The 18,181-nt window shown below is 40.8% G+C and overlaps 1 protein-coding gene across 2 annotated transcripts in view; it reads right to left on the bottom strand.

The window, feature by feature from the left end:
* Positions 1-18,181, bottom strand: part of slc15a4 (solute carrier family 15 member 4) — a 41,074-nt gene that overhangs the window by 20,128 nt on the left and 2,765 nt on the right. For both annotated transcript variants that reach the window (XM_023979209.2, XM_023979210.2), the window contains exons 4-7: positions 17,274-17,415; positions 17,036-17,122; positions 13,840-14,020; positions 1,807-1,965 (exon numbers count right to left, since the gene is read on the bottom strand). In XM_023979209.2, the coding sequence (XP_023834977.1) occupies positions 1,807-1,965; positions 13,840-14,020; positions 17,036-17,122; positions 17,274-17,415 (569 nt within the window). The remainder of the gene's footprint in view (positions 1-1,806; positions 1,966-13,839; positions 14,021-17,035; positions 17,123-17,273; positions 17,416-18,181) is intronic.

The following is an 18,181-nucleotide window of genomic DNA, read 5'->3' as shown; positions in this document are numbered from 1 at the left end:
AACAATTACGTACCTTACTAACCACGTTTCCATCCACAGATTTCATGCGGGTAAAGTCATATCGTATAAAAAAAAATGACAGCTATAATTTTATAAAATCCAATAGAAAATGTTTTCATTCGACATGGTTGGATATTTTTGTGTCAGTAAAATATTAATGTTTTATACATTAAGTGTACAAATGCTTTCTGCACAACTGACAATTCTTATCCACAATTGAAAGCATCATTTCCCTTTACTTTCGATGAGTGGATCAGCGTGAATTGGTTTAATTTCCAAACAACAAATATATGATTGTTGGCATAATAGTTATCTATAGATCCATATTGTTAACTCTTCTTTTAGCTTTGCCATGCCCATGCAGAGCCCATGTATTTGTCGCATACTATTGTGTTACTGCTTTGACTTTTTTGTCATCAACCATATAATGGCTCTCTGCAATCACCGAGGGAGAGTAAAGACTTTATGCTAGAAATTGAGTGACACTTACCCGCTTACTATCAACCATCATGACGAAAATGCTAACAGAAATCATAGGGGTTTATTTTCTCTCAGGGGGAAAAAAAAAACTGGGAAATACAAGTTGGACAGCATACCACAACAAGCTAAAACTATAACTTAAAAATGTTCTTGGGAAGGGTAAGGAAAGGATAATTCACTGCAGGTCCAATTCACTGTGTGAGGGTATGAACCAGGATGACCTGAGGAGAGCTCTTGCAGCCATAGAGAAGAGATCCTCCTAATTCTATGATTGCAGCCTACATGCTGTGTTCAAAAAAGCATACATAAAGTAATTTGAACCAAATGCTCAAGACCAAAATCCTTGTTTACGACACAAAGTATTCCATTCACTCAGAGAGCAATTCATGTATGTATTTTTGCCATTTACTCAGACGGTACCATTTACTGCAGGTCCAATTCACTGTGTGAGGGTGTCAACTAGTGTGGGTGAACTTCTGAGAAGAGCTCTAGTAGCCTACATGCTGTGTTCAAAATACTTGAACCAAATGCACAATGTATTTTTGCCATTCACTCGGATGGCATTTCATGGACAGGGCCAATGTTATAGAATGTAATGTTACCCTTAGTAGCTGTACAGGTACTAGAGGTAGAACTAATGTAGCATGCCAGCACTGGTGGTGGTTACAGAGAACAATCAAACTATATGAATGTGGTTGTCCACTGTCTGTTGAGGTACTGTAGAGGCTGCAGATCATGCTGCTCAGCAAAGTCCAATGCTAAATCTGACTTAGATACTTTATCGCAGGTTTTCTTTGGGGCAAACCATCCCTACTAATGTATCCCTCCCTGGATTCCTTACCTAGCTATTTCAACAGTAGCACAGGCAACAGTTGCTATACATGTGTAAGGATGCAGGAAGGGTTTTGTGTTTTAGAACAGAAAACCATTGATTGGGTGAGTCATTAGGGCATAAGAATGAAGAGGAAAACAATGTCAGGTTTGTTCAAAGGCTGGAGGAGAGGACTATTAATCACAATGCATACTAAAAGGTTACTTTACCATTACATAGACTACTGCACTTCAACTTCCCCTTTAACAAAACATTATATAATTGGCTACTGGATAATAGCGGTGGTGCAATCAAGATACATTTTAACAATCAACTATTTTAACAAACATTCTATTAGTACTGACTGTATGACTGCAAGACCAAATTATCACTTGTAACCAAATCTGTTAGACAATCATTGTCATTATAAGATCTCTGCATCTCTTTATAATGCTATATACGCTTCCTTTAGACATTTCTATATCCTCTGGGCAACAGACCAGCATTACACTCACCTGCGATGCTAGCAAAGATTTCGCTGATTCCGATGAGCACATACTGGGGCACCTGCCACCATATGGGCAGATCTGCTGCGTAGTAGATGACGTCGCCAAAGACCTGGTCGATGGTGCCATTAGATTTGATGATCTCAAGTCGTTTTGTCTCCAGTATACCTGTAGGGAAGGAGGCACAAAATGTGTATATAATGTCATTAGGCCTAGATGCTTGAATTATGTCAGTGCATGAACACCAATGGGAACAAAAACTTGAACTCTTGTTTTTATGGATTATGAAAATACGTAATGGTTCATTTTTTCTGTAAACACTACAAGATAAAGCAATGGCTATCCCCCATTGTTATTATTGATCGGCACCATCTAAAAGATGAGGACTTTCAACTTTCTATGCCGAGATGCAACACTTTTTCCCTCAATATACAACAGTCATAAAAACAGAATACTTGTAAAAGTCCATTAGGGCTTAAGTGTCAAGTCAAAGCCAGCGTTTAATTAAGATCACATCTGCATGCTCGCACTCAGATATTACAGCAGTTAGTAATGGAGGAGAGAGCCGACAACTCAACAATAACACCCCCAGCAGTTGTCATCAGCAGCTGCTGCTTCCTAAAAGCTTTAATCGATAACCATTATCATGGAACCAGCAGCTATTTCCAGATAAGGCCCAGAGACAGCCTCCTATCATCGCCCCACACTTAATGCTGTATTTGAGAGGGGATGGGGCCTTCTAATCCAGCTATCCTATAATACCGCCTGTCCATCCCAGGCAAGGCGGTCGCTGCCCTGCCCAGAGCAATTTCTTACACTCGCCATAAAACACACATATACTGCTTTTACAACATCATATCAGGCATTTAAGCTCTATCCCTCGGTGCTTAAAAAAAATACAACTAGAGCTACTTTTGCATATCTATTATAGAACATATTCAGCACTAGCTAAAGCAGATTAGAATTCAGTTTAACAGATTGTCAAAACTGATAAAAAGGCAACGTCAATGGCCTTCAAAGGCAATGTCAACGCAGCTTTGCCATGTTTCCCACACCATGTGGTGAGGGCCAGCTTTGTGCTCCACCACTCAACAAGGGCAGGTCCGCATAGCCATAGATGTCAACCCTGTGAACTGAGGATAGCAGGCGTGCAAGACAGTGTTGATGCTAGCTGTGCCCGAGGCAACAGATACCACTATGGCAGATGCACAGCTGCCAATCTGTGTCCTACGGTGTGTGTTCCCTATACACCATTAGGTCAGTTACTGCGCAGCATAGGATTAAGGCCTTTTTAATATAGTAGTTAGCAGAAGTAACAGAGTACAGACCATCAATTAACTATAAAGGCACTCTCCAAAGTAGCCCATAGCACATTACATACACTGAAATGTATAGGACATAAATCAGTGTTTCCAAAACGAATTATTATACTATAATAGCTATGTGATTTGCTGCCTTACACATTAAAGAGAGCATTTCACAACTAAATCAGTGTGTGAAAGTGGGGACATGCAAGAGTAGAGTAAAGGAGTTATGCAGCATTCACCCCCTACCTGTCCTCTGTGTGACCAATGGCCACAGTAGAGGCTGCTGTACTGTCATAAACCCTTTATCTTCATTACTGTGAGTTCAAATTGCTTTAATAAAAAATATTCAACCTTTTTCTTCTCCCTACTTTCAAGTGCTACAATTTTCTTTTAAAATGTTCTTATAGTAAATAAATGGCAAGAAAAGTCTTTGACCATATGAAACAAACATACACTAAATACATTTCCTTTTTGCAATAGTAGTGGCACGGTGAGTGTAACGGATGTGAAATGGCTAGCTAGTTAGCGGGTACGCGCTAATAGCGTTTCAATCAGTTACGTCACTTGCTCTGAAACCTAGAAGTAGTGGTTCCCCTTGCTCTGCAAGGGCCGCGGCTTTTGTGGAGCGATGGGTAACGACGCTTCGTGGGTGTCAGTTGTTGATGTGTGCAGAGGGTCCCTGGTTCGCGCCCAGGTATGGGCGAGGGGACGGACGTAAAGTTAAACTGTTACAAGAGCATCTAGACAGCATTGTCGGTGTCCAAAGAATAGCATCATTAGAGGTGGTTAATATAACGATACAATAGCAACAAAAAAAATCTAGTGTATATAGGTTCTGTATCAGACAGATTTTTCATTTAGCCTTTCTCACACAAATACACATCCCCACCTACCTACACTACAGTACCTAGTATAGATGCACACACATGCACACACACACCCCCATGTTTAGACAGTAAGTTGGTAAGTAATTCCTTCTGCAGGGTGCCTGTGGTTGGCTGTGGTTTATTAATGACAGTGCTGCAGTAGTGAGTGGGATCCAGCCGAGCTGGTCTGTCCATGGGGAGGGAGGGCTGTGTCTCTGGGGTCTTCATTAGGCTCTGATGACATCCCCACACGGGGCATCAGCTACCAGCTAGCTAGAGCCTCTGGATCACTATCTCTCGATCACACAGTCATACGCCTCATACAGCAGAATGTAATGCAATATCTATACACTGCATTCAGAAAGTACTCAGACCCCTTCACTTATTCCACATTTTGTTACGTTACAGCCTTATTCTAAAATTGATTAAATAAATAAAAAATCCTCATTAATCTACACACAATTATACACATTTCCACACAGAGGTGGGAATAATACTGTGAAAATAATAATGCCCTTTAAGTGTAAGAGCAGTTTCAAAAGAACGCCTCAATATAAAAAAATGTTTGCTCTTTGCTTAAAAGCTATTCTTCTTTCTTTTTGAATATTTTAATTGAAAACATTTACAGTAGATATGTTTCAATTGGCAAAACATTTTCATGCAAATATACTAGAATCTGCATAAAGAAAATACAGTGCGTTCAGAAAATAATTCAGACCCCTTTTTCCACATTTTGTTATGTTACAGCCCAATTCTAATGGATTACATTTTTTTTTTTTTTATGTGCTCATTAATCTACACACAATACCCCATAATGACACATTTTTGCAAATGTATTAAAAACAGTATTGCATGAGTATTCAGACCCTTTGCTATGAGCCTTGAAATTGAGCTCAGGTGCATCCTGTTTCCATTGATCATCCTTGAGATGTTTCTACAACTTGATTTGAGTCCACCTGTGGTAAATTCAATTGATTGGACATGATTTGGAAAGGCACACCTGTCTTATACAAGGTCCCACAGTTGACAGTGCATGTCAGAGCAAAAACCAAGCCATGAGGTTGAAGGAATTGCCCGTAGAGCTCCGAGACTGCACTGTCGGGGCACAGATCTGGGGAAGTGCACCAAAAACAATGTCTGCAGCATTGCAATTCCCCAAGAACACAGTTGCCTCCATCCTTAAAATGGAAGAAGTTTGGAAACATCAAGACTCTTCATAGAGCTGGCCGCCCGGCCAAACTGAGTAATGAAGGGCTTTGGTCAGGAAGGTGACCAAGAACCCAATGAACACTCTGAAAGAGGTCCAGAATTCCTCTGTGGAGATGGGAGAACCTTCCAACAATTTCTGCAGCACTCCACCAATGAGGCTTATATAGTAGAGTGGCCAGACAGAAGCCACTCATCAGTAAAAGGCACAACAGCTCACTTGGAGTTTGCTAAAAGGCATCTAAAGGACTCTCAAACCATGAGAAACAAGATTCTATGGTCTGATGAAACCAACATTGAATTATTTGGCCTGAATGCCAGGGAACCTCCAGACGTGACACCAGGTTCTTCCTGGTGAAACATGGTGGAGGCAGCATCATGCTATGGGGATGTTTTACAAGGGCAGGGACTGGGAGACCAGTCAGGCTCGAGGGAAAGATGAACAGAGCAAAGTACAGAGAGAGAGATCCTTGATGAAAACCTGCTCCAGAGCGCTCAGGACCTCACCTAACAGGACAACGACTAAGCACACGACTCTAAGCATACTGCATACAATGCAGGATTGGCTTCGGGACAAGTCTCTGAATGTCCTTGAGTGGCCCAGCCAGAGCCCGGACTTGAACCCGATCGAACATCACAGGGGAGACCTGAAAATAGCTGTGCAGTGACGCACCCCATCCAACCTGACAGAGCTTGAGAGGATCTGCAGAGAAGAATGTGAGAAACTCCCCAAATACAGGTGTGCCAAGCTTGTAGCGTCATCCCTAAGAAGACTCGAGGCTGTAATCACTGCCAAAGTTTCTTCAACAAAGTATTGAGTAAAGAGTCTGAATACTTATGTAAATGTGAATGCATTTTAAAATGTATATATATACACATTTGCAAAAATGTCTGAACCTGTTTTTGCTTTGTCATTATTGGGTATTGTGTGTAGATCGATGAGGAAAAAAACTATTATCAATTTTAGAATAAGGCTGTAACGTAACAAAATGTAAGGGGTCTGAATATTTCAGAATGCACTAAGAATAAAGTAATGACTACTAGGACTGTGTGTGTGGGCATGTTTAAAGCAACTGTAAACAAAATATTTACGCCACACTAGATACGAATTATCCTCTACATAAATGCTGTTAACTGTGTTCAGCTGTGAATTGAAAAGCCATTGTCTCACCATCCAATGTCATAGCGGACACCAGCACATTTAATGTGCTCATATGCTGGAGTGAAAATGTATGAAGTAGAGATCCTGGTTGTGGTAAGAAAAGTTTTCAAATCACATGGATTGTTATGATGGCGCCGGAAGAGATGGCTGCCATTTTATGGGCTCCTAACCAATTGTGCTATTGTGTTTTCTCTTCTATTGTGTACATAATGTTTCTGCCATTGTCTCTTATGACCGAAAACAGCTTCTGGAAATCAGGAAGGCGATTACTCACCTCATGCCGGGCAAAGATTTTTTCTTTAACGAGTCGGACGCAGAGGATTTACTTCAGACATCTGACAAGGCCCAAATCCCCGTAATTTGCATGAAGAAGAGATATTGGGGACGTAGGTCGGGGTGCCTTGTAAGGACCCGACGGCGAGTGAGTAATCCCCCTCTACCATCGGCCCTATTAGCCAGTGGTACCCAACTGTCATACTTGAGTAAAAGTAAGATACCTGAATAGAAAATGACTCCAGTAAAAGTCACCTAGTAATATTCTACTTAAGTGTAAAAGTATTTGGTCTAAAATATACTTAAGCATCAAAAGTAAATGTAATTGCTAAAATATACAAGTATCAAAAGTAAGAGTGAAAATGTTTTTATTCCTTATGTGATCCGTTTCAGAAAACTAGGCGTATGTCGCGGGTCACTACTTCCCAGGAGAGCCATTTGAACAAAGTTTATTTTTTTTTCAAAATGTGTTTTTTGGCAGAAATGCCTTCTTGAACATGTGAACTTTCATGTGCCTTTAAAAACAAATGTGTATGCCATCTGTAAATACGAATAAAATTGTTCAATTACGAGCTTAGTTGGTTTAGCCAAAGAAAAAGCAGCAACCTTCCCACGATTGGCTGAGATGCCGAGAGATGAGTTTGGATTGGTCTACCATTTAGCACACTTCTGTCTATTTGAGCTGGTAGGTATATCTAGGTAATCCTGTCTAACACGTAAAAAAAAAAAATGTATTGCTCTCCACTTTCTGGAGGACTGAGTTTTGAAATGAGTGGAATTCGAGTATGATAGTTTGAAGATGTAATCCGGAAACTAAGGGCAACCATGGCATCCGACAGGAGACGCGTCCAACCATGAAAATGTATACGGGTAAGATAGTCTGGATAGCTACATTATCAGATATTAGTTTTCAAATTTTGACAGAGCCATTAACTTGGCTAGCTATAGTCTAATGTTAGCTAGCTAACATCGAACCTGGTTGTTAGCTACCTGCAGATTCATGCAGGGTAGTAACGTCATGAGTTGTGGTTATGGTTCATCGTTTACCTAGCTAGCTCCACTATGCAAGTAACCATTTCGGGTGCATTCGTAAATTCAATCTGGCCATCAACTCCGATTTCAGAGCACTCTCGTATGAGTGTGCCAGAGAGCGCAGAATAACCAATGTATTTACACTCACACCGATTGAATATGGCCAGTGTCGCTCTGAATTTACGAATGAACAATCTGACAGCACAGTTGCAGTCATCAACGCTCTGTATAACATAACAGCCTAACCAGCTCTGTTTGGGCTAGTAATGTTCAGTGAGCTGTTCTCTCTCACTCACCTAGCAAGTTAGCTTGGGCGCTTGACTGCTGCTGTTAGTACATTCGGATCAACCCTTAAAGAGAAAGGTGGGGCTAAAGCTTAAGAGGGTGTGAACAATGGTGAATGGGTGTAGACAAATGGCTCTCCAATAGTAGTACCAAAACATTCAAAGGCCATTTCCTCAAAAGTGAGTTTACAAGTTTATCAACTTTCAAAGCAAAATGACTTTCCCATTGTTCCTCAACTGTAGTGTATGATATACAATTTTGTAGCTAAGAGTCTCCACTTTTATCCAATGTCAAAAACACAATTTATAAAATGTTGCTACATAAGACCAATTTGAGCCGGTCGGTCACATATTAAGCAAACCAGATGGCACCATTTTATTGGAAAGCCAGGGGCACACTCCAACAGCATGTATGTTAAGTGAGTCCGCCAGATCAGAGGTAGTAGGGCTGACCAGGGATGTTCAGCTGAGAAGTGTGTGAATTTGACTATTTTCCTGTCCTGCTAAGCATTCAAAGAAAATGTATGGAGTAAAAAGTACTATATTTTCTTAAAGAATGTAGAAGTAGTCAAATATATAAATAGTAAAGTACAGCTAACCAAAAAAACTACTTACGTAGTACTTTAAAGTATATTTACTTAAGTACTTTACACCACTGCTTTTAGCCAATGTGCAATCATTGGATAACAAAATGGATGAGCTCTGATCAAGACTATCCTACCAACGGGACATTAAAAACGGTAATGTTATGTTTCACCAAGTCGTGGCTGAACGACAACGTGGATAACATACAGCTGGCAGGGTTTTCAGTCCATCGGCAAGATAGAACAGCTGCCTCCGGTAAGATGAGGGGTGGCGATCTGTGTCTATTTGTAAATAACAGCTGGTGCACAAAATCTAATATTCAGGCTGTCTCGAGGTTTGGCTCACCTGAGGAGCATCTCATGATAAGCTGTAGACCACGCTATTTACCAAGAAAGTTGATCCATTTCCCACCACAAACCGATGCCGGCACTAAGACGGCACTCAACGAGCTGTATAACGCCATAAGTAAAGAAGAAAATGCTCATCCAAAGGCGGCGCTCCTAGTGGCCGGGGAGTTTAATGCCAGGAAACTTAAACATTTTACCTCATTTTTACCAGCATATTAATGTGCAACCAGAGAATTTTTTAAAATTAGAATAAAAACTCTAGACCACCTTTACTCCACACAGAGATGCGTAGCGTACAAGGCTCTCCCTCCATTTGGCAAATCCGACTAACTCTATCCTCCTGATTCCTGCTTACAAGCAAAAACTAAAGCAGGAAGTACCAGTGACTCGCTCAATAAGGAAGTGCCAGATGACGCAGATGCTAAGCTACAGGACTGTTTTGCTAGCACAGACTGGAACATGTTGAAGAGTACACCAGTCACTGGCTTCATCAATAAGTGCATCGATGACGTCATCCCCAGAGGGAAGCACAGCCACAAGCTGCCCATTGACACAAGCCTACCAGACGAGTTAAATATCTTCTATGCTCGCATTGAGGCAAGGAACACTGAAGCATGCATGAGAGCATCAGCTGTTCCAGACAACTGTGATCATGCTCTCCATAGCCGATGTGAGTAAGACCTTTAAACAGGTCAACATTCACAAGGCCGCAGGGCCAGACGGATTACCAGGACGTGTACTCCGAGCATGCGCTGACCAACTGGTGTCTTCACTGACATTTTCAACCTCTCCCTGACCGAGTCTGTAATATCTACATGTTTCAAGCAGACCACCATGGTCCCTGTGCCCAAGAAAGCAAAGATACCGTCATGTAGCACTCACGTCAGTAGCCAAGAAGTGCTTTGAAAAGCTGGTCATGGCTCACATCAACACCATTATCCCAGAAACCCTAGACCCACTCCAATTTACATACCGCCCCAACAGATCCACAGATGATGCAACTGCTCGGCCTCCGGCCGCATGGCAGAACAGAGGGTAATGCGTACGGCCCAGTACATCACTGGGGCCAAGCTTCCTGCCATCCAGGACCTCTATACCAAGTGGTGTCAGAGGAAGGCCTTAAAAATTGTCAGACTCCAGCCACCCTAGTCATAGACTGTTCTCTCTGCTACCGCATGGCAAGCGTTACCGGAGCGCCAAGTCTAGGTCCAAAAGGCTTCTTAACAGCTTCTACCCCCAAGCCATAAGACTCCTGAACAGCTTATCAAATGGCTACCCGGACTATTTGTCCCCACCCCCCAGTTTTACACTGGTGCTACTGTTTATTATCCATGCAGTCACTTTCTCTCTACCTACATGTACATATTACCTCATCTAACCAGTGCCCCCGCACATTGACTCTGTACTGGTAGCCCCTGTATATAGCCTCGCTACCGCTATTTTATTGTTACTTCTTATTTTGTATTTTATTTCTGTTTATTTTAGTAAATACTTTAAACCTTTTTTCTTAACTACTTTGTTGGTTAAGGGCTTGTAAGTAAGCATTTCACTGTAAAGTTCTACACCTGTTGTACTCTGCACATGCGACAAATAAAATTTGATTTGTGACATTAATATGTGCATTGGTTCTCAAGTGTGCCACTGATTTGAGAAAAGGCTTGTCTCACTCAAAATATTTTAGCCTGAATACATCAATGCAGCAGCCAGTGACAGGCTAGGCTGGGTCTATTTCAAAGATAATCCACAGGCTGGAACTGGACTGAGCAGTGCTCTATGGGTGCAGTCAAACAGAACCAGAGTAGAAGATACATGGAATCCTATCTACTCTCTATGCTATAAAAGGATGAGAAAACAAAGTACACCTTTGGGGCTTTTTTTATTTTCCAAGTCTGTATGATACCATCTTACCAGAGAGCTGTGTTTTGAGGCAAAGAATATGAATACCTTTGACAGACTACCTGCTGCGACCTGAAGAACAAACAGCCCTGTGAAGGTCAGCTCCTCTTTGTAGAGGACAGTGGGGCTGGTCAAATATACAATACCCCTCAACTTTTTAAACATTTTGTTATGTTACAAAGTGGGATTAAAATGGATTTAATTGTCCTTTTGTCAACAATCCACACACACAACTCTGTCAAAGTGGAAGAAAAATATGTATTTATTAATGAAAAATAAAAACACTCAAATCTTGATTAGACAACACCGAGTCAATACGTGTTAGAATCACCTTTTGCAGGAATTACAGCTGTGAGTGTTTTTGGGTAAGTCTAATATGCTGACCAGACCGGACACGTCGCGTGCGTTGCAAAATAAATTTAGAAAGCCATGTTATTCAATTATTGCGCCAAAAAACGTCTGCGTTGCCAAGGCCTAAAATAGAAGTCATTCTTATTTCTGACACAGATCGCGCTGCAAGTCCTGCCTCTCCCATCTCCTCATTGGTTTATAGAAGCAGGTACCCACGTGCCATCTCATTGGTTATACCCACGTGGGTGATTGAAAGACTAACTGTTTTGCTGGTTGCTGTGGTAATACTATGAAAGTGTAGATGCCAATCACCATATAAGTTCAAGGATGAAAAAGCCTGGAAGGAGGAGAGATGACTAGAAACGATTCGGTTGACCATTTTATGTGTGGATTAATTGTCGGAGTAGAGGACCTTGTGAATTTCAGGTAAAATAACTCAATGTTTATATCCCAGGACAAATTAGCTAGCAAGTTCAAGCTAGCTAAATAGGACAAATTAGCTAGCAAGTGCAAGCTAACTAGCTAAATTGCCATACATGTTTAATGCTTTTCGACCTGTCCCCAAATTAATGTCATTGGTTCAGAGTTTGTTTTGATACTTTAACCTGCGTGTCGTGATCGCGTTTGATGAGGGGGACAAAATAAATGTATGCACGATAGCGCACGCGCGCAGCCGATTGGGTTCCGTGTGTGAGCTTTGTATACCTGAATTGTACATTTGCCCATTATTCTTTTTTAAATTCTTCAAGCTCTGTCAAGTTGGTTGTTGATCATTGCTAGACAGCAAGTATTTCCATATATTTAAGCCAATTTCAGTCAAAAGTTTAACTAGGCCACTCAGGAACATTCAATGCCATCTTGGTAAACTCCAGTGTAAATTTGGCCTTGTGCTTTACGATATATTCCTGCTGAATGGTAAATATCTCCCAGTTTTTCCCTCAAGGATTTTGCCTGTGCTTAGCTCTATTCTATTCATTTTGTATAATAAACCCCAAACATTCAGGCCCCCCTTCTGGAATTGGGGAACATCCCACGCCGCCTTTATTTTTTACATTTAACCTTTAAGTCAGTTAAGAACAAATTCTTATTTACAATGACGGTCTACCCCGGGCCAAACCTGGATGACGCTGGGCCAATTGGGAGTCCCATAGTGCAGCGCACAATCACGGCCAGATGTGATACAGCCTGGATTCGAACCAGGGACTGTAATGACACCTCTTGCACTGAGATGCTGCACCACTCGGGAGCAATATTGGAATACGAAGAGTGTTACTCAGTGATGTGTTGTATTCAGGAGAAAAATATATATTTTCTTTGCCACATTTTTGCAGTATCAGTTTAGTGGCTTATTGCAAACAGGATGCATGTTTTAGATGATTTTTATTCTGTACAGGCTTCCTTTTCTCTCTGTCAGTTAGGTTAGTATTGTGGAGTAACTACAATGTTGTTAATCCATCCTCAGTTCTATCACAGCCATTCACCTCTGTAACTGTTTTAAAGTCACCATTGGCCTCATGGTGAAATCTCTGAGCAGTTTCCTTCCTCTCCGGCAACAGAGTATTGATACATCATCCAAAGCATAATTGATAACTTCACCATGATCAGAGGGATGGACATTCAGTGTCCTTTCAGCTTCTTTTTTTTAACTCATCTACCAATAGGTCAAATCCAGTGAGGGAGGCATTGGAAAACCTCCCTGGTCTTTGTGGTTGAATCTGTGTTTGAAATTCAATTCATGGAGGGACCTTACAGATAATTGTATGTGTGGGGTATAGAGATGGGGTAGTCATTCAAAAATCATGTTAATCACTATTGCACACAGAGTGAGTCCATGCAACTTATTTAGGCTTGCCATAATAAAGAGGTTGAATACTTATTGACTCAAGACATTTCAGCTTTTAATTGTTAAATAATTTGTAAAATAAATAAATAATAATCTACATTATGGGGTATTGTGTGTAGATCAGTGACACAATCTCAATTTAATCAATTTTAAATTCAGGCTGCAACAACTAAATGTGGAAAAAGTCAAGGGGTGTGAATCGTTCTTGAAGGATCGAATCCCTGAGCTGACAAGATACAAATCTGTTGTTCTGCCCCTGAGCAAGGCAGTTAATTAACCGCCAACAAAAACTGCTCCCCGGGCACCGATGACATGGAGGTCGATTAAGGCAGCTCCGCGCACCTCTCTGATTCAGAGGGGTTGGGTTAAATGCGGAAGACACATTTCAGTTGAATGCATTCAGTTGTATAACTGACTAGGTATCCCACTTCCCTTTCACTCAAATTACATTTTATTTTTTAAAGTTATACGAATGTTGAATTTTTACAAATGATCCCCGTTTTGCTATCCTTTCCCTTCTCAAAAGTCATTGAACATGTTAAACATGCGCGACATACAGCTTAAGCAAAGTAAAGCAACATTGGCTTCCTTGTCCTGTTTGCCTCGTGAGTCATGACTCCTGACCCGGACATCTTCTCAGCGACAGAATAAGGAACAGCAACATATCTCATTGAGAGATGAGATCAAGGAGATGGGTTTTTCCCTAACATGTGACATTTGAAATGTGTGACATTTATTATGGTGAACAGTATGACTGTGACATTGTGAAACTGTGGGTTGAAGAGGATGTGGGGTGGTTTAAATGGAAGATTTACTAGCATGATCTACCATGACAGGCTCTCAAGACATGCCATAGACACAGTAAGGATTAGCTGCTGCACTCCACTCACCAGCCGCCACAGCTGACCACATGACAAAGAACATCCCCACTGCGATCCTCTTGAGGGAGGAGGGCAGCAGGCCTCTGCGTTTGAGGATGGGGTCCACCACTTTGTCCTTAAGGGGGATCAGCATGAGAATAAGCACTGCGTCGAACATTGTCAGCCAGGCGGCAGGGAAGCGGAATGTGATCTGTCAGGAATCCAGAAAAAGACAAACATGAGAAACTATTTACAAGAAGTGCACAAGACATGGAAAACAATACAGAGAATGTCAGTGCACTCCTGTCCAGTTCCTCAGGGGTGAGGGAGTGATGTGCTGATGGCCTTGACACTGTGTTGTCGCCCTCAGCTGGACAGAACTAAAACTGAACCAAAACTCAAGTTAAATAAATATATTCAAATAAAAAAATGAAAGTATAATTTACATTTCACAAAATCTATTGCACACAAACTACATCTGGTAAGACCATCTAAAGAACAATTAATCATGTATTAGAATAATTCAGAGTTACGTGGGTAACATTGTCCCAGCAGCAAGTGTGTTAGGGTGAAATGATAAACAGACTGTTGCAGTAGCAATTAGCATTAGCAAAAGACCAGAGATGGAGAAATTATTATCATCATCATCATCAAGAAGTCCATTGGCAGAACATTCTTAAAAATTATACATACCGGTACAAATACACTGGATAACAAATTAATCAACATTGAAAACAAAATGTTTTATTTGAAATGTAGCCTACAATTGAAAGAAAATGCTACAGGAAACTGCAAGGCGTAGTCCTTATTTATTTCGCAATTCAAATGTTAAGTGCCTCCTGAACTCCCAAAACATCTCTAGTTTTAAACATCTGACGGTCCTGTTTATTCCCTGATTGAATTTACATTTCTTAGACTAACCGCTGGTAATTTATACATTGTGCCTTTGAGGTTTGAGAGTATGTCTGCCCCCCCTCATTATCATATCCAAAACATGAAAGTGTGCTAAGTATTTGCACCCAGGTGAGTCTAGTTTGATTGGCAGAGGTGCCCCAGTAGCCACGACTCAGTAGCGACCAGAGGGGGAGCACATTAACATCGGTAAGTGTTAATTAAGCAGAAAAACTGCCCAGACAGTGGAATGGCTCTTCATCCTGCAGCTACTCTTCCCTTGGACTGAGTATGCAGAGAAGTGACCCTAAAAACACAGGTGGACCAAACTTTTGAGAGTGTTGGTTTTTACTCAAGAAGTCTCTGCACTTTGGAAGACTAGGATTAATGAAATAATTACTTATTACACTTTTGGACATTTCTGCCCATTACCTTACAATGTGCAATTGTCAAGAAAGTAATTGAACCAGAAAGAATACACATAACTGCCTCTACTGTACCCATGTGGCCTTGCCTCAACACTTACACATTAAAACTAACTGGGAGGGGAAAATACCATAAAACTAAATTATTTATTTATTATTCTGGCCATTTCCGCTTTGATGTCTTCACTGCTTGCCGTTGCTTTGCCAAGCTTACCCTGACTACCTGCTCTCAGCTATCATCAGAGTAGGATATGATTTCCTGAAAAAATATATTCTCTGTAAATTAAAGCTCAAATGTATCTCCAGAATTAAAGGCGCACAACATCACTGTGGTAAAGATATCTAATCTCACTTCCATTTTCAATTTGATGACTGCTTAGAGTATGGTAAAAGCACTTCCTTTTTTTGGAAACAGAAATACTACATGCTGAGAATGAAAATAAGCAATAACATTTCCTGTTCAAATAATACTTGAATGTAAAGACCATTTCATAAAATCACTTGCTGAGAAATGGCCATTTCACCTGAAAGCCATTTTGACAGATGGTATTGAAATACAAATGAAAAACAGAATAAGTTGCATGTGTTTGCTCTTTTTAGATCTGAAAAAAAAAACAAGGGGCAACCTGCAGTTGCTACATACATTTTTGGACATAAAAATTAATACGTACCCATTGAATCTTGAAGAATATAACTTATAAATGCCTCATGAGCTTAGTTCAACAGTCGTACCCCATCAGAACACAAAATATAGGACTATTTGTCTCCAATGTTTGTAAACAAAGTAAAAGTAAACAAACACTATTGCCTCAAAACATGGTTAAAACTATAGTGTTGCTATCATGCATGGTCAGTCCTTGCATCCATAGCTCCGTCTATGAATTTGAGAGTGGTTACATTTCTCAAGCCCCATCCCTCGACTTTTTACCGAAACAGTGGCAGGGAGGGGTTTTGTTAGTGTTTCAACTGCGGATTTCCCCCTTTAAGATGGTGGATGTTTTAACACCATAGAATGTGTGGTTAACGAGAAAGTGTTTCAGTTCACATTTTACTCTACATTACTTCCCTTACCACCCTATGCATGTGTATGTTCAAATGCCTGACAGACTTTGAATCTAAAAGTAGCAACAAACCCAAACAGGTGCTAGTCTCTTACCCATTTCTAGTCAAAGTATGTGATGTGGATTAACCAAACACTTCACATAAGCTACTCCCTGGGAGATAATGGGACACACACTACAACAGAAGATATATGGCCTTGTCTAGTCAGAGGCATCACCCAGGGAAAAAAAATGTCTGACCGAAGCACAAGAGACAACGGAAAACCAGGGTGTTTATCTGTGATTAGGGAGTGGGTCAAACTTTTGATTTAATCCTCAGGGGTTTATCAACCTTGACTGCTTCCAGCTGTTGTCTGATGCTTTTTCACTGGCCTACTGACTCATCTCTACTCTACAGGGAAACTAATCCTTCCCATTCTAAATCAGGTTAGACAGAGACAGCCAACTGGACCTGTGGGGCTCTCTGCCAACAAACAAAACGTGATATTTAACCTTCAAGTTTGAGTAATGCCCAAAATGTGACAGACCATGCTTTCTAGCATTTGGTCAGAGCAACATTGACCACCCACTGGGCAAAGATTGGTTGAATCAATGTTGTTTCCACAAAACAATTAAATATGATGCCGTTGAATCAACGTGGAAAACTGATTGGATTTGCAAAAAGTCGTCAACGGAAGGGATTCTGTCTTTTTTTCACCTAACTTTTAACCTAGATCCAATGACATTGTGAATGTTTTTGCTGATTTCACATTAGTTGACAATTCAACTAAATGAAATTACATCTCTGCCTAGTGGGAATAATCATAGCACACATGCAGGCAAATCAGCTGGGGTTCAATTTGAGTTTACCTGGAGGGTTCCGTCACTACTGTTGGTGCCTGTACTGGTGTCAGGAATCCTTAGATGTAGGCTCTGGAGGAAATATGTTGTCTGCATCTACAGAACAGTGAAAAGAAAATTCCTATTTCTTAACTGATGCCATTTTGCCTGCAAAAACACTGAAAGAACCTACTGTACTTGATCCTGATGTAATTAACGTTGCTTAGATCTATGAAAACGAAAGGAGGGGAATAGATAAATCTCTCACCTGAAAGTATACAGTCCAGTATGGGATAAGAGCAAAGAACACCGGGAGAACTTTAAGCATTGCTTTCACCTCCTCCACCTTCTCCTCTGGGAATCTCCCTCCATATGTCACCTTGGCACCGTCCAGCATGGTCGGTTTAGCCCTTAACAAGAGAAGAAATACAACACATTTTAACAACTTTAAAGACATACAAAGTTGCTACTGCATGTTTTGATAAGGGCCGTACAATTTAGTAAATATCCCATAAACTAACTCAGCTACAATTCAACTAAATTCTGGAGTTACGAGACTTAATTAGGACTTTTTTGTGAATGTCTCTCCTTTAAAATAACAGCACTTCTAGTGAAAGGGCAGAAACGTTATACTAAAGCCTATAATCCCCATCTCTGGATAAAAAGCCTTAATAAGGAATTCTTGAAAGGCTGCAGGATTGACCAACTTAAAATATTCAATGTCAAGTTTTTGGACTGATAGTGCTACTTAGGTTCAAAGTCAAGCAACAGAACTTTGGAATAACTTTCCTCCACAACGAATGATGATGAATGCCAGGGAAAAAAAGAAAAAAAACTTCTACAGTACAGGCTGGGGATCAAAGAAAAGTTTAACATAAAGGGCTACCAGCAAAACCTAGTGGTGCGATCTTGGACCAGAGAAGCACTATACCATACACAGACACACACGCTTTTATCCAAAGCGACTTAGTCATTTCACATATGGGGGGGTGCTGGGAATCGAACCCACAACCCTGGCATTGCAAGCGCCATACTCTACTAACTGAGCCAAACAGGAGCACATATCCTTATTTTTTTTAAATCCTAAAGTAGATTTGAAGATGTTTGCTATATTGTTAAGAGTATTGGGTGCCCATCGAGATCAGAGAGAGCCCAGCCTCATTCACACCCTTGATC

Source organism: Salvelinus sp. IW2-2015, linkage group LG33 (genome assembly GCF_002910315.2).
Source record: "Salvelinus sp. IW2-2015 linkage group LG33, ASM291031v2, whole genome shotgun sequence".
Lineage (NCBI taxonomy): Eukaryota > Metazoa > Chordata > Actinopteri > Salmoniformes > Salmonidae > Salvelinus > Salvelinus sp. IW2-2015.
This window is presented reverse-complemented; position numbering and strand designations above follow the sequence as displayed.